General features: G+C 41.9%; 1 protein-coding gene across 2 annotated transcripts in view; it reads right to left on the bottom strand.

The window, feature by feature from the left end:
- Positions 1 to 22,289, bottom strand: part of COQ8A (coenzyme Q8A) — a 133,937-nt gene that overhangs the window by 45,556 nt on the left and 66,092 nt on the right. For both annotated transcript variants that reach the window (XM_089685104.1, XM_089685103.1), the window contains exons 2-5: positions 18,397 to 18,598; positions 15,752 to 16,135; positions 5,189 to 5,255; positions 1,450 to 1,533 (exon numbers count right to left, since the gene is read on the bottom strand). In XM_089685104.1, the coding sequence (XP_089541230.1) occupies positions 1,450 to 1,533; positions 5,189 to 5,255; positions 15,752 to 16,135; positions 18,397 to 18,573 (712 nt within the window). In that variant the 5' untranslated portion in view covers positions 18,574 to 18,598. The remainder of the gene's footprint in view (positions 1 to 1,449; positions 1,534 to 5,188; positions 5,256 to 15,751; positions 16,136 to 18,396; positions 18,599 to 22,289) is intronic.

Raw genomic sequence — 22,289 nt, 5'->3', positions numbered from 1 at the left:
AAAAAAAAAAAAAAAAGGACACCAAGGGAGATATTTAAAATGCAGCAAGTGTGACTTTCAACAAGCATTGACTGTTGGTCAGTCACTGTCATTGAATTAAAAACCAGAAAGGGAAAAAACCACACACACACGATTTATCAGATGACGATGTCAGATTCACTGCTTTATAATTATGCCTCCAAGATTCAAGTAGAAATACACATGGCTCTTCAATTCAGACAAACTTAGTTTACCAGGATTGGAGCTTTACATAAGCAAAATCTAACCAGATAAAGCTAAAGTTTAATCTCTTCCCTTCCCTATGCAAAACTAAAAAAAAAAAAAATATAACATTTTGTCTGGAGTTAGGCTTTATAAAAAAGACAGTGGTGTCCTGGGCTCCTGACAGTGTATGGGGCATGCTTGTTTCAAAGCCTGATGCGGTTTATGGGGACCTACTGACAGAATTAGCTACTAAGAACCTCTATTGTGTCACTGAATGACAAGAGTTTTGATAGCCTAATCCACACAGAGCAGCAATCAGCATGCAGGTCTTAGCCTCTAAGCCTGATCTATTTGTGGATTCTTGGAGGTCAGCCGGTACAAGGCGATCAACTACTAACCAACAAAGCACAACTGATGGCTCGTCACATTCTACACAGCTGTGGGGGCATGCTTGCAAGAAATGTACAGGTTCTGTCACTTTCCAGGAAAAAAAAAAAAAAAAAAAAAAAAAAAAGGTTACTTCCCTTAGAAGTTCCATCTAGTGCACACCAAAATGAAAATTCGAAACAGATACTGAAAATTCCGAATGCATGTGGTCGAAAACCAAAATCTCTCTCTCTCATCATAAGTAAAAAAAATTATATATATTTTTTTTTTAACTTATGATTTTATTGCTATCACATAGGGGACCAATAATCCCGTGTGATCGCATATGAATGACAGGTTCTCTTTGTAGGGGGGAGGGGGTGGGGGGGCAGTGTGTGCAAGGAGGGGGCTGGAGAGGAGCAGTATACAGTGAGGGAGCAGTGTATACAGAGAGGTGCTGTCACTATATAAATCAGAATTAACTGTTACTTTTCCAGGAGCTAAAGGAAACTTTGTTTTTATTTCTGGAAATAAACTAAAAGGAAACTGTTTATTTTATCTGGTGGGAAGGGACAGCCAATTCTGTGAGCTGTAGTGGAAAAAAAAAAAAAAAAAAAAAAAAACACTAAAAACGCTAGTACAAAAAAATAATACAATAAAGCACCACTCAAAATTGGCATTTTTGACACTAGCAAATTGTTAAGCCAGTGTGCATGGACTCATAGTAGGGACTGTAGGCACTATTAAGAGCAGTGATTAAATGATTGCCATACACTTGAATCCAGGAAAAAATGTTTATGTAATAAGAGGTTATCCATCCTCAAACTTCCCAGCCAAAAGAGGTAGAAGTGACAAATTAAACACTGGCAGGTTACTTACCATCATTACCATTCTCAGATTTTGGACTTAAGCTCTTTTTGGCCACTTCAGCTAGCGCTCCGATGCCCAGACCGACTGCCAATCCTGAACAAACAGAAATATCAATCAGTAAAAATTAATATTCTATGCACTAGTCATGCGCTTGGTTAACAAGCTACAATGGGCTTTGTGACATAAGAGAGAGTATGACAAAATACCTGCTATTACCTTCACAGACCAGAAAAAAACAAAACTGCGCTCTTCTGCGACTTCGTTTCCCTTTGCTACTGGAACCCTGACCTCTGTGCTAGACTTTTCCTAACTGTCATAGCTCTATTCTATGAAAACTGTTGAAAAGTCCAAGTAAAATTTCAGTTCATGTTATCTAAATACATTTCAGGTACATCAAAACAAAAAAGGTGAGCAAGGTCTCACAGGCTGGGTCTGCTTTCTAAGGAAAATGAGTAGAAAAGCCTGTCCTCTAATAGTATGCTGCAGAGAAGGACCTTTGCTATGTGTGGAAGCAGTGGTCTCTATGCAGGGATCCAAAAGGTCCCCTGATGAGTCGGAGCAACAGCATCTCACAGAAGTGAGTCCACACCTCACATTTTTGTATATATTTTATTCTATCTTTTCATGTGACAACACTGAAGAAATGACACTTTGCTACAATGTGACGTAGTGAGTGTACAGCTTGTATAACATGTAAATTTGCTGTCCCCTCAAAATAACTCAACATACAGCCATTAATGTCTAAACCGCTGGCAACAAAAGTGAGTACATCCCTAAGTGAAAATGTCCAAATTGGGCCCAATTAACCATTTTCCCTCCCCGGTGTCATGTGTCTCCTTAGTGTTACAAGGTCTCAGGTTTGAATGGGGAGCAGATGTGTTAAATTTGGTGTTATCGCTCTCACTCCTACTGGTCACTGGAAGTTCAACATGGCACCTCATGGCACAGAACTCTGAGGATATGAAAAAGAATTGTTACTCTACATAAAGATGGCCTAGGCTATAAGAAGATTGCCAAGACCCTGAAATTGTGAGATACTGTAGAGCTCTCCAATCAGCAGGGAGTGTTGTCTTTGTGGACTGACCAGAGAGAGAGGGACTTGCTATGCAGCATGCTGGCAGGGGAAAGGCTTTTCTTCTCAAGCTGGGATTTAAACTCAAGGTATTCAAGTGGGCATTAAGATGATTTCTTTAGGACAGAGTGCAGGCAAGTGGACAAGGTCCAACCTATATATTACTCCCCCCCCAGGAGAATGAAATTCAAGATGGTGGCGCCGGGGATCCAAAGCTCAGCAAAGGATCAGCTCCAGTGAAGACAGAGCTGGACTCTGGCTGGCATATGCCATTTTGTTAAAAGTCAGTTGTGCTATTTGCAGCTGTTGACTTAATTGTTTAGAACTGAAGTTCTACTTTGAGAGAGTAAAGAACAGCAGTGGAAGAATTACAGGAAAGTATTACTGCTTTTTTTTTTGGTACAGGCAGGCCTCCTTTTATAGTTTACACAAATGAACCAGGGTCGCTTTAAAGTTCCCAATGACTGGTTCGTATACAGAAGGAAAACTTCTCAACCACTGAAATCAACATTCCAGATATAAGAAACAATGTTACCTTTTTTATCCCCGCTACAATTAAAGGGTGTGTATGTGCTCTGAACCATTTATTTAGTCTCTGTCATAACAAGGCAATGTATTTCTACATACTGCAATGTGAAAAGCCTCTATTGTTCAACACATTTTGAAGACCGATAAGACATTGTTAAAACTGACCTTTACTGACCAGAGAGAAAAGAATCCTCTGTATTCCACATTATTGTGTTTAGTTCCAACAAAGCAGAATAAACACAGACTTGCAGTCCTAAACTGGTCTATGCTTTTTTACTCTGTTGGGCCTTACAGGGACGGTTGATGGATCAGAGAAAAAAAATAAAATAAAATAAAGGTGAGGGGGACCCTTTATTAGAAATGTTTTAATTACCACTGGGGAGTTACTCCAAATTTTTTTTTTCTTCTTACAGAGCTACACTGGATGAAGAATCTTCAGCATCCGAAACATCTGGGTGTGGTGGATGCTTGATTCCCCTCTGCACTTTGTGTATCCACCTGCTGCATCACTACGGTTCTGCAGGGACACAGTATTAGGCCCCTTTCACATGAGGGCTACTCTGTTTTGATCAGCAGGGATCTGTCCACCGACCCTCTGCTGATCAGAGCAGAGGAGGCGAATCAGCCAACCGTATCCACTCAGTTTCTACTGAGTGGCACAGACAGAGCCAAGTCTACTCTATGGGTGGCCAGAAGTAAACCGGCTATGATCCACTCTACCTAAACAAAAGTACGACAGATTCCCTTCCATTTTTAGTGGACCGGATGAAAACAGAGGCAGGCGGGTATAAAGGGACACAAGTCAGTTTAAACCCGCTGGTCTCTAGGGGTGAATGGACCGCCCAATCAAATCTGCCTGAAAAAGGGACAGATGGACCTAACTGGACCATTCATGTGAAACGGGCCTTACAGTACTGACTTAGCAGCTGCGGGAGTGGGGAAATTACAGTGCACAGTGGGGGATGCAAACGTCCAACAAACCCTGAAATGTGTTTGCTGCTGAAGATTCTACAACCACTGGACTCTGCAACTTTTTGCTCTTCTTTAGAGGAACAGCAGGCTGGCAAGTAGGCACTAAGTATACACCAAAACTGCAGTTACACTTCAAGGCTGAACTCCAGGCAAAAGTAATAAAACACACATTAATGCAGCTTTTATTTAAAAAGAGAAATACATCTTTCTGATCATATTTCATATTGCACCCATAGTGTCAACATGAAACACGATCATGATCTGCAGCCCCCATCCCCAAACTGCCATTGCCCCCTCCTCCCTACAGAATCTGGAGGTTTTTCACCACAGGCTGTCATTTGACTTTAGGAATCTGTAAATGAAAAAAAACACAAAAAAACAGGTGCCATCTGCTGATGTTGGAGAGGGACTCTTAATTCTCAATGGACTTCAGGTGTGGTGACATCACCGCACTTGTGCGCCACTGATACTTCGTCTAACCTCACAACTCAAGGTCCATATCTCAGTATGAACAAACAGTGGAAGAATAATCTTCAGGAGCCATAGCATTAAACACATGATCCACTCATTGCAAATCTTTTTTAGGCTCTAATGCAACAAAATAATGCCTACCTTTCAATCAATAAATAGGAGTACATTTACTTTTTGGAAAATGTGGACCATGCTATAAATCAAGGATATAACAATCCACTGTACAGTAGTGCTAAGGCTGTGAGGAGCGTGGGGCAACACTAGAAACCAATCGAGTACACGGCATGCCAGAAGAGAGTGCAAAGAGAACAGATTCCCTCATAGGTCTGTGGCTGCTCCTTCACTGTCCAATCAAATCTTTTGGCAGGTAAGAGCTTCCTTATGTGCGTTTCTGTTTATGTACATATTTGCCTGGAGTTCAGTTTGTCTGACTCAAGCAGGCTACAAATGTTCAACAGTTCAAATGACTACTTGTCATCTGCCAAAAACAGCTCCTGCATTGTTCCCGGTTCTGGGCCATGTGACCTAAACCCGATGAGTCACGGGGCCAGATAAAACAAATGAAAGGCTACTGCTTACAATGAGCAAATAGGCAAGCTAGTGACACTTGTACTCCGATTGGTAAAGGACACCCCTCCAGTTATTAAACACTCCCCAGCTTTTTTTTTTTTCTTAGCATGCCCAGTTAACATATAGTTTGTTTACCTCCAAAGTTAGCCAATCTGCCGATCCGCGTTACTGGAACTTTCCTCTCTCGCGCTCGTTCACTCAACTAAAAAGGGGGGGGAAATATATAGTTATAACCATTGTGTCCAGATAATAAAACATGAAGATCACAAAATATGTTCTGCATTTTCATTCTATTTTCACTTAAATCACATCTCAAGGCATACAGCTAAAATACATCGTGGAGATGCTTCTGCAACTTCACCCAGCAAAATATTGTCATTTTCTGCCATTTTCAGGTTTTACACAAAAAATTGACAGGTACCCAGTACTACAGCTTCCCACATCACCTGACTGTACACTAGATCAAATAAACATTATCCCATGGTTGAGGTCTTGTTCCCATGCTCTTCCTGTAAGCTACCTTACAGGGGCGGACTGACAACTCATGGGGCCCCCAGGCAATAGGGGGATCATGGGGCCCCTGTGTCCTTGCCCAACCTCAAAAAGCCTATGAAAAAAGAAGAAAAAAAAAAAAAGTGTATCAGGGGCACCTCATGGGGCCCCCTGCTGACCCCGTGCCCTTGGGCAGCGCCCGATTTTCCAAATGGTCAGTCTGCCCCTGCTACCATACCTTCATCTACTTTACTATCCAGAAGCTAGGTGCCATCCTTGTTCAGGCCTCATCCAGGGTGAGCATCCACTTCCTGAATGGAGATGCTATCTCAGAAATGATATAATCATGTAAATACTGATGCCTGTGAAGTGCTTGGCTGAATTTACAAATGCCTAAACCAGTTCAGCCCCCTGCTGTAGCCTGTCATCTTGTGACTTACTACAGACATACAATGTTGCAGTCTGACCACTAGGGGAGAGAAGACTGAGGAAATTATTTTGCCTGCAGCACACGGATGACCTCACCTCAGCCTGGTATGGTCTAAATGCTCAGATAAATGGAGGGAAGAAAAAAAATAAAAAAAATAAACACCACAAGCTTTGCAAATATCAGACTCTGCAATAAGTTAGCAATGATGTAGCGGAGATTGAAGCAATTGTGTGCACTGCATGCCAAAGGAGAGAGCGAAAAACTACAGACAGATTCCTTCATAAGTCTGCTGCTGCTCCTTCACTATCCAACAAATCTTTTGGCAGGTAAGAACTCCCTTATTCACTGACAGCAAGCGAGTCCTTCAAGGCTTTTATGGGGCAGCACAGTGGCTAAATGGTTAGCACTTCCACCTGACAGTACTAGGATCATCAAAGTACCTGCAATAAATAAATAAATAAGGTTTCTACAAACATACTGCTTTCAAACCCCTAAGAAACTCCCAATTGGCTCTGATGATTATAACGGAGATCTGACTGGAGTACAGAAACAGAAAAACAAAAACGTCTAGGCAGAATCAGCTGGCTACCTACAAAGACAGCTATTCAAGGTATACTGGAAACTGGTCATAAAAAAATAAAAAAAATTAAAATTAAAAAAAAACCCTGCTGATGACAAAACCATTGGAACAGTTCAGCAATGGTTTGCTCAGTTAGTGGACCACTGGAAGGAGCTGAAGCTGCAAGCCTCAGCCAGGGTCAAACTAAAGAAGGGGTCTACAAACATTTCAATACAAGGGTTTATATTTTACAAATATTTGCAGGCTGTGAAAAAATCAGTTTTATCAAATGAATGAATAAAATATAAATGAACAAAACACATTTTATTTGGATCCAGTTGTATGTGGCCGGCAGACCGTAGTTTGGAGACCTCTAAACAAGAGGAATCTCTTGAGTACCAGCAGTTCATTGCCAGTGTTGAAGAGGAAGCTTGGATCAAGAAGATGAGGACTTTTGTTGCCAGTGAGGACTATGGCGATATCCTGACAACCATCCAAGCTTTGCTTAGGAAAAAACTAGGAAAACTGTATTAATAGTACCCAAGAAAAGGATTCAGTCACTAGCTCTAATGGGGAGGATCTTAATCAAAAGAAAAATCTTCAAGCAGAGGATATCAGTGACAGTGCAAGGCCTTAGAAGTAACTGAGCTTAAAGGAAGCAACCACTCAAAGTAAAGCCAAGCTTGATGAAAAAAAAAAAATGTCCTCCCTGCAGTTAAACTGGATTTGGTTTGCCTATTCTCAGATAGGCAAGAAGGAACAGCCTGAAGACAGATAACCAGATTGTAAGAAAAGTCACCAGATTGGAGCTCGAAAACAGCTTTTACTGAAAAGTGTGAAGCTTTTTGAAAACAAAGCTGGAAAGACTGAGCAGGAACCGGCTGAATTTCAATCTATTGACTTCAGTACAACCAGCCTGTCAGGTTTTTTTCATATGATCACTGCCAGCAGATATAGCCAACAACAGTGATCATTGTATTCTGATGGAGGGCAAACTTCCAGCTGTCAGAATACAATAGTGCTGCGGGACGGAATCCCCCATAAACAGACTGTTGATGGGGGGAATAGAGCAAATTTTCTTTTATTCAACCCATGGTTGAAGGAAAGAAAGTTGCATAATCTATGGCCAGCCTTAAGACGGTTTCTCTGTATGTTATATATCTGCAATTTATTCATGCAGACTAGAAATTTTTTTTGAAAGATCCAATATTTCATGTTCAAGGAAGGTTGATGTGAAACTTTGTAGGAGTGAGGAAATCAGCTACAAAAATGTAATTGGTCTATGAGCAATCTTAAAATTGGGAGGTTTTTCTTGAGCGCAAAGTCCCAGTGGTACACCAGATCCCCATAGGTACAGAGAATGCAGCTTTGCAGCCTCTCAGGTATCCTGCTGCTCTCAGTGTCCATTTATCAGGTGTCAGAATTGGCATTACTCCCTTACAGCAAACAAGTCTGGGAAAGTCACACGTGAAAGTCAAGGTCACAAATAAAGCAAAGAGTTGAGAAGGAGAAAAAAAAAAAAAGGCTTATCCTATGTGTAAAAGGTACAGCACAACATGTTAAACAAAATTAAACATTATCTCAGAGCTGAGTTTCAAGGTCGAAGCATTTTTACTTTGTGTATAGGGCCTTTAGGAGCTGGACAATCTTTACATCTGTAAAAAAACACACCTGCGAGTAGAATTTTTTCACATATTTGTTATGTTTGTTGGTGTGCGATAGAGAAAAATTTAATCTGCGACATCAATTGTTGCCATGCCAGAAAAACGATCTTTGTTTATATGGAAATGAACATGCGCCAAAAATGCATTGGTCTGCCCAATTTGAGCTACAAAAAGTATTTCCAAAACTTTTTTGAGCTTCAGATGACTTGGAGTGGAGATGTGAACAATCTCCATACAGCAATATTGATTTTTTTTTTTTTCTCCCTGAACGTTTTGGAACTTTGCGCTACACAACAGACGTATATGGGGCCTAAGGCTCCATTCACACTTGTGCAACTCCAAAGTTACTCTAACTTTGGAGTGCAACTTTGATGCAGCTTTGGATGGGTGCGACTTGTTCTGCTGCAAAGTCAGAGGCATCACCAGCAAGGCTCCCATCATCCATCCACTACACATCTGCACCAGATGCTGGTCAGTAGCTCTGAGGAAAGTGATTCGTCCCCGAAACACATCAGCCATTTGACCGCACTGACAGTTGGAACACCTTGCTTGCCGTTGTGGCCATCGTCATTATGCAAATGCTTTTTAGATACATGCTTCGTCTGTGAGTATGTTTTTATTTTTCACTCCTTTCAATAAACCTTGAATAATGCACTAGGTGTGTGCGCCACCTGTTTATTCTCCATCTAGTGGCTGATCTCCCCATCTGAGGAGGGCTGCACCCCTGAAGCATTTCCTTTGGTTGTCGCTGTCCTGGTTCCCTTGGCTTCCCTTTTGGCTGTGCATATCCTGAGGCACTGGAGAGTACATACGATATCCAGTTCTACTGTAAAGTCAGCTCCTATTGTTGCAAGCACAAAAATTCAGGTACAACTTTCATGCAACGTTTGAGGGTTAACATTGAAGTCTATGGCCCTCAAATTGAATGAAAGTCAGATCAAAGCAGTGCATGAACTACTTTGAAGTCGCTGCAACTTTAAGTTAAACATATATGAATAGTTATACAAGTCGCACAAGTGTGAATGGTGTCAGACACAGACCAAGGGGAGGCACTACTAGTTTTATCTGCCATTTAAAGTGTATCAAAACCCAAGTACAAAATGTTGTGGTTGTGTTCAACTCCCCCCCCCCCCCCTTTATTTTCACCTGCTGATCCTGCCAACACTTCCTAACTTAAAGTGACAACATACACTCAGTGTACAGTATTCTATGGATCACTGAGGATGCACCATTGTCACACTAGGCTTCTTGCTTAATTTGATTACAGACTGTAGAGTGCAGTGGACTGTAGAGATGCACCGAAATTTCAGCCACCAAAACATACCGGCTGAAAGTAGCTCTATCGGCATTTTGCAGATAGGAAAAAATTAGCGGATACAGGAGACTGTGTGTACTGCAGATGGGAGTGGGGTGGGTGGAGCGGAGAAAGGCAAGAGGAGCAGTGGCTGTCACTATATGTCAGTGCCGGTTTTTAAATGTGATTACCGGCTCTCTTTCTTCACTGTAGCTCACAGAATTAGCTGTCACTTCCCCCCCCCCCCCCCCCAGCTAAAAGAAACAAAAAAGGAGTTTCCTTTTAGTTTCTTTCCCCAAGTTAACAGAAACAAAAGTTTTTTTAGTTTATCTCTCCAGATAAAAAACAAAAGTTTCCTTTATTTCCAGGGAATGTGACAGCTAATTCTGTGAGCTATAGTGAAGAAAAAAAAAAAAAAGCCAGCAAATGCATTTAAAAACCGGCACTGACATAGTGACAGCCAGTGAGGGAGCCTCTCTGTATACACTGCTCCTCTCCTGCCCCCCTCCTTGCACACACACTGCCCCCTACAAAGAGGACCTGTCACTCATATGCGATCACATAGGGGACTATTGGTCCCCTATGTGATAGCAATAAAATAAGTAAAAAAAAACAAAATAAACATATACATGAAAAAGTAGAAAAAAAAAAAAATTGGAGCCTCCCCACCCCCACATAATGCAGACATTTTGGTTCAGTTGTCGGCCACACGCATTCTGAATTTTCGGTATCGGTACCAGAATTTTTATTTCGGTGCACCACTACTGGACAGCACTAAATTTCTGGTATGATCATCAGGCAGGTATGTTTTTGAACATATTAAAAACACAAAAAAAAAGCACTTTAAAATGGTATATTTAACAGACTAAAAAAGGGAGTTTACAAGTGAAGCTCACGGTTTGGGTTTACATAAACCTCAAGGTAAACCTCACTGAACAAACTTTGCTTTCAGTACTTTTTTCAGTATTTGTCCAAAACATTTAAAAATTGATCAGCTCATATGCTACTGGAAAAGAAAAGCAAATTAATAATAGTTATCTTTAAAATATCAGGCAAAATAAACAGCCCAAATGTAAAGCTACTGCCAGGAAACCAATGGCTGCACATTTTTCAAAAGAACCTAAATAATCTGCCTTCCATAATGCCTCTCTCATACTCCCAATTAAAATTCAACAGGCCATAAGTTGCTGCCTTTTAACAGGTCTAAGCAACTGGCATATAAACTTGTGTATATAAAGTCAAAGCTTTAGTTCTAGTTTTGGTTGAGGAGGGGAGAAGATCGCCCCTCTTCCAGGTTTTATTGCCGTTGTGTCCTGGTTGGGGAGATTCAGTCTCTCTATCTGGCTTGGTGACTGTTAAATGGGGCCTGGTGACTGTTAAATAGCACGGCCAAACCCCTAAGACACCAGCAGTTGGGGCAAATTCCTTCTCACCCAGTTGTCACCAGAACAGGTGTCCCTGTTAGAGAAATGTCCAATACTGTAGAAAAGAAAAATTAATCTGGTGCATCTTACCCATACAGACCTCCATCCATAGAGCTAATGGGTGGTCGATATCCAGTTGCACGAGTAATTGTCCATAAACCTGATCTGCACAACCAATGTAGCTCTAAAATCTTGTCTTTATTATTAGGAAAACCACAGTGTAGAAGTTACAGTAACAGCCAGTCCCTGTTAGAGAAATGTCCCTTCTATTCCTGTTTAAGTGACAGCTGTAAGATTTTGGCTTACTTTCCGTACCAAATGATCAACAGGATAAAATAGAGGGGAAAATCTTTTAAATTAGGGACACAGATAACTATAAAAACCTGACAGGATCTAACTGTCCCCCACTCTAGCCAAACCAATAAAAAAAAAAAAAAAAATATATATATATATATATATATATATATATATATATATATATATATAATTTTTGCACTCTTAAAATTTTTTCTTGGAGTTCACCGAGTGACAAAGGAAATCTCTAGCTGTTGGGTTATACTGTGCCTACTGTGTACTGGATACTAGAAAAGAAAACACCGTGGTCCTGTCCACATCCCTGACGTGTCAGAAAAAGTAGCATCCTGTTCTCTTTGTATTGCTTTCTCTGTGTGAAATTCCAGGTGACCCTGCCATGCTCCCTGCTTTCCCATTTCAAACTGACCACACTGGACATGAAAGCACATCCATCCCAGTGTGGTCAGTTTTCTTTTCTGCATTCCACTTGGGAGCACATCGGACCTGAAATACAATGGTCAGACCTGTGCTGACAAGCCCCTGCACTGATCTTCACTAGGGAGATTGTACTGCCGATTCTCTGCCTCCTGCAGACAGCCCCTCCCCTGCAGTCTCAATCCCCACCTCAACCCCTTATGCAGAATAGAGAATATTTATTACATACACATACATGCATATGCACACACGTTTTGCCTTTGCATGTCTATGTTAGGCCTTGTTTACACCAAGAGGCTTTTTTGCACGTTCCTAAAAATGTTTTTGGACAACCCATTAAAAAAAAACAAAACAAAAAAAAAAAAAAAAAACACAACATGATTTTTGAAACGGCATTGCATCGACACACATGGTACTGCAGTGACATGCATTTTGATGGGCGCAAATGTGCAATATGCATGGGGGGGGGGGGCCATTAAGAAGTGAGCGTTGTGTGCTTCTTCCAAAGGGCTGTGTGTTTTTGTGTGGTGCGGCAAAACATACGATTTTGCATGCACCCACCTGGTGTGAACAAAGCCTTATACTGAATGGGTTGTTTTACAAGCTAAGGGTTCACATACGCTTTAAAACCACAAGCTTGATTAATGGTCTGTTTGAGCTAGGATAGTGGAAAGAAAAGACTGAGCACTCTTTTGGGGTCCCATCCAGGATAACAAAAAAAAAAAAAAAAAGGTAAAAAACAGTGGCCGAAAGATAGACTCTTACAGCCCAAACCAAGTCTAGACAATGAAGGGAAATGTCCTTTTTTAGGTGAACTGGAGTTGGACAGAGGGATGGAAATGCAATGTCCTGGTTGAGGCTAAACTATCTTAGGCAAGAAGTTCAAAGGGAATTTAATAGACAATGTCTGGACCTTCCTGGTCATACCTATCTTGTGCTCATACAACCCTTTTTCCATTAACTTGAAGATTTTATGCATGCTTATTATCTATATTTACACATCTAAGGCCTCCTCAGAGTTTGTAAGGCCTGAATGAAGGAATGTACAGTTGAATGGATTGTTTGGTTGTGAGATTCTTCATTTCATCTGATGGACAGAAAACAGGATTTAGCTTTATATTGCTTATTTTTATGGTTTTCCACCCTTCTCCCCTTTTGTACAGCAATATAGTCCATTTCTAGAAATTGTTAAATAAAAGAGTTATTTGGAGAAAGTGCTAGCAAAAAAAAAAAAAAAAATAGGATAGCCGTTTACAGAGCAGAGATGAAGAAAAGACGCCCGGCCTCCTGGGACACGGCAAGTATTCTGGCAGTAGGTGGGGGTTACCTTGGGCTTGCCACTGTTCAATCCTATGGATGGCAGTAAAACCCAAAAAGGTTAAAGCCATCCAGTGTCCATCACATAAAAAAAAGTTTTGTTTTCAGAGACAGTATAATACTAAAAGTGACCCGCAGTAAGCACGCCCAGGAGAAAAATGCAGTTCAGTTGCCAGGTGTGGGTTTGTGGGATCACAGCAATGCGGTCAGTGTAATACTGCAGCTACATATAGTAATTAGACTGCAAAACAACTATACAACCAATTTCATCTGCTATAGAAGGGGATTAGAGAGTTTTACAGCTACACAAAACGTGTGGAGGAATACCACAAAAAAAAAAAAAAAAATGCAATCTGTATATATGTTTTCTTAAAGAGGAACTCCAATCTCCTCTGAAAAAAAAAAAAAGTCAGCAGATACAAAAACTGTAGCTGTTGACCTTTAAAAAAAAAAAAGCAGCAAACTCACCTGTCCTATGATTCAGAGATGCCAGCATCTTAAATGTGGGCACCCGGCTGTAACAGCTTGTAGCTTCACAGCCAGATGCCAACTGTGAATTCGCGAGTAGCGCTGTGCATTGTTAATGGACCAGTCACGCGTCCCAGAAGACTGCAGGGAGGTTGTGAGAGAACTTCGTCTAGGCAGTCGGAGCAGAAGTGGGAGCGGGTACCTGTCAAAATCAGGTACCCGCCCCCCCCCCCCACAAGGGTGCCAATTTTGCATGGGGAGCAGGGGACCAATCCTTAAAGCGGAACTTCATCTTTTGGGTGGAGCTCCACTTTAATTATACATAGTTATTCATTCTCATGTTTAACAAACATTGTGAGAAGCTCCGTGTGCTAATTTCCTGGGAATTAGCAGTGTGAGACTTACAAATCAAAGTAAACCTCATATACAAGCAGCGTAGCTCACATCAGAGGAAATCCCAATAACCCCTTCCAGATTTCACACCCTGTTTGATGCTGCAGACATAAATGATGTGGCACGGGGACGTGCAGCCTGGCACATGTTTGGAAAACGGTTTCCCCGAGTCATCAGACTTCACAGAGAGCTGGTAATCTGCCCGACACGTACCATCCTTTACATCTACATTGGGGGGGAAAGGAGTGATGCTGAATGTACACTATTCTCCACAGAGTAAAGAAAGCATTTAGGAACATTTGCAGAAGGATAAAGTGACAAAAAATCCTAACATTACTACTTGACAAAAGCTGGCTTAAAGTGGGGCTCTAGGCAATGCAGGAAAAGAACACACTTATGTATTCCATCATTAAAGCAGACCTACATTTGTCTCAAAAAGGGAAGGCTTACATTTTATTTTGCAGTGCTGTGTCCCAAGAAGCCTAGACATTTCATCAAAAAATCTTTGTAAGGAAGGGGGCACTGTCAGCGTTCAGAATGGTTGATCCTGCAGCAAAGTTCACCTGACCAATTGCCTAGGCTTTAGGCCACATGGCCAGCACTGCCAAGGAGACTGGAGTAACAATACCACCAAAAGCACAGTGGCTAAATGGTTAGCACTTCCACCTGGCAGTACTAGGGTCATTGGTTTGAATCCCAACCCCAGCACCACCTACCTGGAGTTTGCATGTTCTCCCTGTGACTGCGTGGGTTTCCTCCAGGTACTCCTGTTTCCTCCCACACTCCAAAAAGGCATGCTGGTAGGTTAATTGGCTCCTATCTAAATTGACCCTAGTATGTGTATGTATGAATGTGAGTTAGGGATTTTAGATTGTACGCTCCTTAAGGGTTAGGGACTGATGTGAATGTACAATATATGTATGTAGAGCACTGCGTAATTGACGGCGCTATATAAGTACCTGAAATAAACAAGTATTTCAGCTCTTCATGAGCCCCATTAGATGCCAATATAGCTCTCATGTACTGAAATTGCTTACACTGAACTCCTCACAGTGTGCATTAGAAGCTGCAACAAGTCAGAGCCTGCCTCATTTCCTGCCCGATGGACATCTAGCATATTCTAGCTCTTCCCCCCCCTAACCTGTCAATGGACCGCCCCTTTCATTCATTGGATTTCAGTTCTTTAAGTCATGTTTGCTCTGCATAATTGCAGCTTCCTGCTTTCATAAGTTATGTAGAGCACTCAGCACGGAGACATCACTGCATCCAGTCTTGTATATGTAATGAAATGGGGGGTGTGGAGGAAGAACCAGTCAGGGAAAAATATAAAGGAGATTCAAACAGCTGAGCATGGGTCTACTTTAAATGAAAACTATATTGAATTCTTAGTAAATATAATTTATTTACTGCTACATTTAAAAGAAATGTATAAAACAAAAAGAAAAACTTCTAATAAACTAATCTGTATTTAAATCTACAAGTTTTACATTCTTAGATGTAGAATTCCGATTTTTTTTTTTTTTTTTTTTTAAATTATAATATGACCTTCTCATAACAATCCATAACCTTACAACCCAATTTTAATATCCCACGTGCATGTCCTTTACTAGTAGAGCTGCAAGTGTTGTCTATTTTCAACAACCTGACATAGACAAATAGGGCTGCTAATACCTAGGTCAGTACAGAGTGCTTGTATCCCAAGGGCTACAGTGACCCAGAGTGAATAAATTGAAGGAAGAACTGTTTTCAAATATGTCTGGCACATTATAAAACACACACTATCATAAAAAGTAGTGTTTACAGCATCTACAAAACAAAAAGACTGAATCTAACTTTTTTTGTCAATAAATCCTATCGCTAAACTCCAGGCCCCTCCCCCCTCCTGGTTCCCAGCACATGGCCCCAATATAAAAACACACAAGACGTACCATCTGTCTGTGGGGCTTCTGCTCTGGAGTGGACTTTGACTCTCTGGCTTTGTCAATGTCCTCTGCGGTCAGCCCACTGACAGAAGTGTGGTCCTGGTGAAAGCCTCTTTTCTGTCCTGTGGCCGAAAAAGGTCCTGCAGTGTCCCTGAGATTTCCAAATAAAGTCCCATTATCTATTTTGGAGGAGGGGTCTGGTTGGAAGGAATAGAGGTCTTGGCCCTGGTTGCTGTAGACTGCATCCTCGCTGGACTGATCCTCTGCATGCTGGATTTCATGAGTGTGGTCGGATGTAGGCGAGTACTCCATGCCGGCAATTTCTGAGGCCGGTCCCGAAAAACTGTCAGTGTCCTCCACAGCCAGGTTCTTCTGCTGCCTGCCAAATTCCTGAAAAAAAAAAAAAAAAAAGGCTAAAATACCCAAATGTCAATATCCACAAGGTCATAACATGATAACTATGGCGAATCTGAACCTAGAGGTTAGGTTACACTGACTCCTAACAAGAGCGCGTACTTCATGCATTGACTGCATGGCTGGTAACATATCAACAGGGAATCGTGCTATTATGCTGGTCCTTCAAATTAATTTCCTATCCAGTTACTGGCTTTCAATTACACACGTCTTCCAAAAATCCGAGAATTACATAGACCTGTCCATCACCTTAAAAAAAAAAAAAAAAAAATTAATACTACTAACTGCCACCTTTCAAACATGGTCTTCTACCACCTCTCCCATTCCAGCACTCTGCTCTTCATTGCTTGACACTTCCAAGAGTATCAGATGTCTGTGCACTCCACCTTGTGCTGTGGTTTGATTCTCTGTCCCTTACACCACTACATGACATATCAGTTAGCAGGAAGAGACCACAGCATGCTGCAGGCACCTGACACCTCTGTACTGCAAGTGCCACATGCTAAAGTCTGAAAGTGGATGCAGTGCTTGGGACAGAGGGAAGGCAGGAGACATGGGCCACTCTGTATTGCATAGACCTGCCAGAGAGAATTTTTTTCAGGTGACCAACATGGTAACCTTTATTTCCCTTTCACACGGGCAGTCTGTTTGTCAGCTGTTGACAGATGAAAAACGGACAGCAATGCACGGGCAAACAGATGTAAATGGAGGATTAAATAAAATGGACCCGAACAGATGCGGGTGTAAATGGATATTATTGGATAAACGGAACAAACCTACATTTGGAAAATGAAAGCGGACCTAAAACCGATATAAAAAAGGAGCTGGTACCCGACGGCGTCCTAACAACCAGTGACTCATCTCTGCTGTCAGTGGGGATTTCCTGCTGACACCAGAATTTAAACAAAAAGCGGGAGTAGATTGTGTGTGCAAAGAGATCAGTGTGGGGGGGCAGTCTGTACACACAGGCTCCCTCACTTGCCAGCTCTGAATAAAATTGCTGCCTCCTTTACTTACTTGAAAAGGAGCAGTCATTTGGCCCCGCCGCTCAAGTAGAGAAAGGGGCGTGGTCACCAGGTGACCTCACCCCTTTTTTCCCTTTATCAGCTGGCCTGAATGACAGCTCCTTCTAAAGTAAACAAAGGAGGCAGCAATTTCATTCAGAACTGGCAAGTGAGGGAGCCTGTGTGTACAGACTGCCCCCCCACACTGTACACGCTGCCTCCCCAAAGAACTACTTAGAAAGCATGCACACAATTCAGGTTGTATTTACTGGGACAATAATTGTTGATATGGCTGCCTAACAGGTATTCAGAAAAACTGACTGCTGTTGTGATCCAGTTCTAAAGATCACTAAAATATGAAGGACATGCTGTCCCATTAACTGCTGCCACCCCAAAGAACCTAGCTTAATACTTCAAACTGACCAAGAACATGCATCAGCCAGGGGTACCTTTCATGAAGGCTGCAACATCTTCATACTACTACTCCATATTCGGACTACTAGACCTTTCTGCAGCCTTTGATACTTTTGACCACCTGCTCCTCCACAAAAAAAAAAAAAAAAAAAACACTTCCTTGGCCTCCAAGGCTCTGCTCTTCCCTGGTTCTCCTTCAGTGTTCCCTACTACTCTGTCTCTTCCTCTTTCTGTAGCAGTCCCCCAAGGTTCTATTCGTTCACCCCCTTCTCATCCATCTACACCTCCTCTTTTGGTCACTTGATAAACTCCTATGGCTTGAATACCATCTGTATGCTGATGACACCCAAATCTACTCACATCTTCAAATTTTCTCTCACATTACTAATGTGTAAACTGACTGATCAGTATGGATGTCACACCACTTCTTCAAACTCAATCTCTTTTTAAAACTGACCTCATAATATCCCCAAAAAAATAAATAAATAAATAAAACCAAGGTACTAAAAAATGACAACCATCACCAGAACAGGTATTCTCATTGGAAGATCACCCCCCCCCCCCCCCCCCCCACCACCACGCCTGGCTCTGTATACAACTGTGAAAGTTTAGATTTCCCATCACTTTCTGACCCTTAGAAAATGGTCTCCAGGGCAAAGAGAAAGGGTAAATCTTCCCAGTGGTGACCAGCAATAGAAACATGACAGGGGTCTAGATCTTCCACACACACTTTTTAAAATTAGGAATGTTTTGGCTGGAGTTAAACTTTAATTAGCTGAAGCCAACACACACACACACACACACACACACACCTCTCACCTGCACTCTACCCATAGCAGCACTGAAGCGCTCCTCAGCAGCCACCTGCCAGCTTCTGGCCACATTGGCAACATCTTTGCCCGCTGCTGCTTGTCTCAACTGTCCGGTCTGCACCTCCAGTATGGCTTTACTGAGCTTAGCCAGGCCTCGCATTAGCATGATTGCATCTCCCGCCATGATGGATGCTTGCTACTTCCCACACCTGCAGAGGGGGAAAAAAAAACCAAAAAAAAAAAAAACAAGTTTAGGGAAAAACTCATGTGTTCTGTTTTTATCTGATTGTTTTTGGTTTTAACAGTTTATGGACATTTTATGATATTTACAGTGGATAAAAGAAGTCTACACACCCCTGTTAAAATGTAAGGTCTCGGATGTAAAAACATGAGAAAGATAAATCATTGCAGAACTTTTTCCACCTTCAATGTGACCTAAAAACTGTACAACTCATTAGAAAAACAAAACGGATATCTTTGGGGGGGAGTAAACAAACTAAAATAATGTGGTTGCATAAGTGCACACCCTCTTATTACTGGGGATGGAGCTGTATTCAGAGAAATTCACGTTCAAAATCATGTTATATAGGAGTCAGTACATACCTGCCATCATTTAAAGTGCCTCTGATTAACCCCAAATAAAGTTCAGCTGTATTATTATTATTATTATTATAATACAGGATTTATATAGCGCCAAAAGTTTGCTCAGTGCTTTCCAATATAACAGGAGACAATACAGCAACAATACAGTTCAATACAAGAGGGTTAGGAGGGCCTTGTTCCTTGGAGCTTAGTTCTAGTAGTTCTTTCCTGACATTTTCTTAGTTGCATCCTACAGCAAAAGCCATGGTCCGCAGAGCGCTTCTAGAGCATCAGAGGGATCCCATAGTTAAAAAGGTATCAGCCAGGAGAAGGGTACAAAAGAATTTCCAAGGCATTAGATATACCATGGAACACAGCGAAGACAGTCAAGTGGAGAAAATATGGCGCAACAGTGACATGTCCAAGAACTGGACGTCCCTTCAAAATTGATGAAAAGACGCAAAGAAAACTGCTCTGGAAGGCTGCCAAGAAGCCTACAGCAACATTAAAAAGGAACTGCAGGAATATCTGGAGATTACTGGCTGTGTGGTACATGTGACAACAAGCTCCCGTATTATTCATATGTGTGGGCTATGGGGTAGAGTTGCAAGACGGAAGCTTTTTCTTACTTTAAGAAAAACATCCCAGCCCGGCTAGATTTCGCAAAAACACATCTGAAGTCTCCCAAAAGCATGTGGGAAAATGTGTTAAGGTCTGATAAAAGGTTGAAATTTTGGCCATAATTCCTAAAAATATGTTTGGCGCAAAAACACTGCGCATCACCAAAAGAACACCATACCCACAGTGAAGCATGGTGGTGGCAGCATCATACTTTGGGGCTGTTTTTCTTCAGCTGGTACTAGGGCCTTAGTCAAGGTAGAGGGAATTATGAACAGTTCCAAATACCTTCTGCTAGAAAACTGAACATGAAGAGGAACGTCATCTTTCAGCATGAAAACGACCCACAGCATACATCCAAATCAACAATGGAATGGCTTCACTAAAAGAAAATTAAAGGTTTGGAATGGCCCACCCAGAGCCCAGACCTGAATCCGATGGAAAATCTGTGGGGTGATCTGAAGAGGGCTGTGCACAGGAGATGCAGAGGAAATACTTGTAAAGTTGGAGCTGTAGTAGGGAGTAGGAGCACCATAAGCCGATGTCTCCTCTGTAGTGCCGGCTCCTGTCCCATGAGGAGTGATACCAACTGCACATCGCCTTTTATCCTGGCTAGCGGTCTCTAGAGTGGTGCCAGCAGCAGGAAAGAAGAGATTTCAGGTCAGTGTGAAGCAATACACTGGGCATAATAGTACTGTGCTGTCACACTGATGCTCTGTGGTTTACCCACACCACGGGTACTTTCCTGCGGCTAGCTGCACTGAGCCATAGACTTCTATTATATACTGCAGATTTGGTGCACTTTCAGAAAGTGCTCCATGCCTGCAGGATATAATAGAAGTCTTTGGCAAAACGCAGCTAACCCAGGAAAGTCACAGACACACTGCGCTTCACCCGCAGTGCAGATAAACTGCAAGACATCAGTGTGAAAGCAGCATTATAGGGGGATCAGAATAGTAAGGGTGCATTTACATTTTCAGTTTTGGGGGCGGCAAGACCCCATAGTTAAGATTTGTATTTACCACCGTGCCCGCTATAGTTGCAGTGGCCAGGGGTGACATGTGGCAGCCACAGCAGGAGTTACATGCAAGTGCCCTGCAACGTTGTGCAGTACAACAAGGGGTTAAAGCAGGCACCATTGTGTTGCTCTCACCACCTGCTTTAACCCTTTCCCCCCCGCAGAAGCATGCAGTTGTGAGGAAGAGTAAACACATTTTTTTCCCTTTTTTTGCAAAAGGGTTTACAGATTATATGGTTGTATGTAAACATGGATAGTTTAATATTAATTTATTTATATACACTTGATCGTCCGACAGATACCTTTGTACGTTTGTGGGTTTTAAGTGTTTATATTTTGATGTAAAACAGGGACAGGATGGGTTTCGACTTGGAAATGGGGACGGGATGGAGCGGAGAGGTGGATGTACCAAGTTGTCCCCCTTGCTCCCAGTTTCCCTTTATAGCCACTTTTTGCAATAAAATGGACTTACAAATTATTTAATATGTCACTCATATGTATACAATTTTAATCAGGGGACCATCATGAGTTTTACTAAATGAGGGGTGGTTCCTTTTTGGGGCCATCTTGTGGTTTCATATGAGCACTATGTTAGCTGTCCAAGGCGTTCTTTCGAACTACAAAGAAATCGAATCAGTGTCCCCATGATATGTCTCTTTTGTATAATGGACTTCGGTTATGGAGATTTTTCTGTGAGTTGATGGTACTTGGGTTTTTCTTTTCAATGTTTCTTCAGTGTCATTTTGTGGTTTTCCCATCACTTTGTTCTCACCCTCTCTTCTCTTTCAATATGGCGGTGACGTCATGACCTCACGTACATCGTTACGCGTGTGTCGTGACATCATGAAGCACCGCACATGTGCAGTTTATCTGTGGTGGCCATCTTGAAGCCCTTAAGAGGACCTTTCAGCTTGTGTCTTACATGCCTCTGATGCAGCTGGGAGGGACCGGCGAAACCGGTCATACAAGTCATCGGCCACGTCTGGATCAATATTGGACTGATAAGTATGCCAATCCAATATATTTTTTTATTTTTCTTTTTTACAAAAAGGGACACTGACTATTTGAGGAAGGCCTCAATCTTTATACTGCTACTCTATCTAGGATTTCTTTTCCGCGTTGGAGCCAGCATATCCACACGATATTAGTACTGGGCAATCAAGCTGGAATATATTTGTATGGTACATTTTAGCGGTTACAAGTGTGAGGGAGGTTGATGCCCACATTAGGTATCTTTGAGTCAATTTATATCCTTAGAATATCCTATAATAGTACACTTTTCTTCCTCTGGACCACCAGTAGATAATACTTCTCCGGCTTGCATGTTTGTGGCTACATCGCATAGATTCACTACGGTCTATAAACAGGATCACAAAGTGGAACCATATTTGATTTAACTTCTAGTATAAAGCTTTCTGGGATTATTTTGACTCATCTTCTATCCATGATATACCATTGGATCTGGAAATTCAGGGATCCATTCATTATATAGGGCAGCACAGTGGCTAAATGGTTAGCATTTCTGCCTGGCAGTACTAGGGTTGTCGATTCAAATCTCAAACACGGCACCACCTGCCTGGAGTTTGCATGTTCTCCCTGTGCCTGCGTGGGTTTCTTTCGGGTACTGCGGTTTCCTCCCACACTCCATAGATATGCTGGTAGGTTCATTGGCACCTGTCTAA

Source organism: Staurois parvus, unplaced genomic scaffold (genome assembly GCF_062004578.1).
Source record: "Staurois parvus isolate SC_StPar_1 unplaced genomic scaffold, SC_StPar_1.0 ptg000362l, whole genome shotgun sequence".
NCBI classification, from domain to species: domain Eukaryota; kingdom Metazoa; phylum Chordata; class Amphibia; order Anura; family Ranidae; genus Staurois; species Staurois parvus.
The sequence above is the reverse complement of the archived record's forward strand: the minus strand, read 5'-3'. Positions and strand labels throughout refer to the sequence as shown.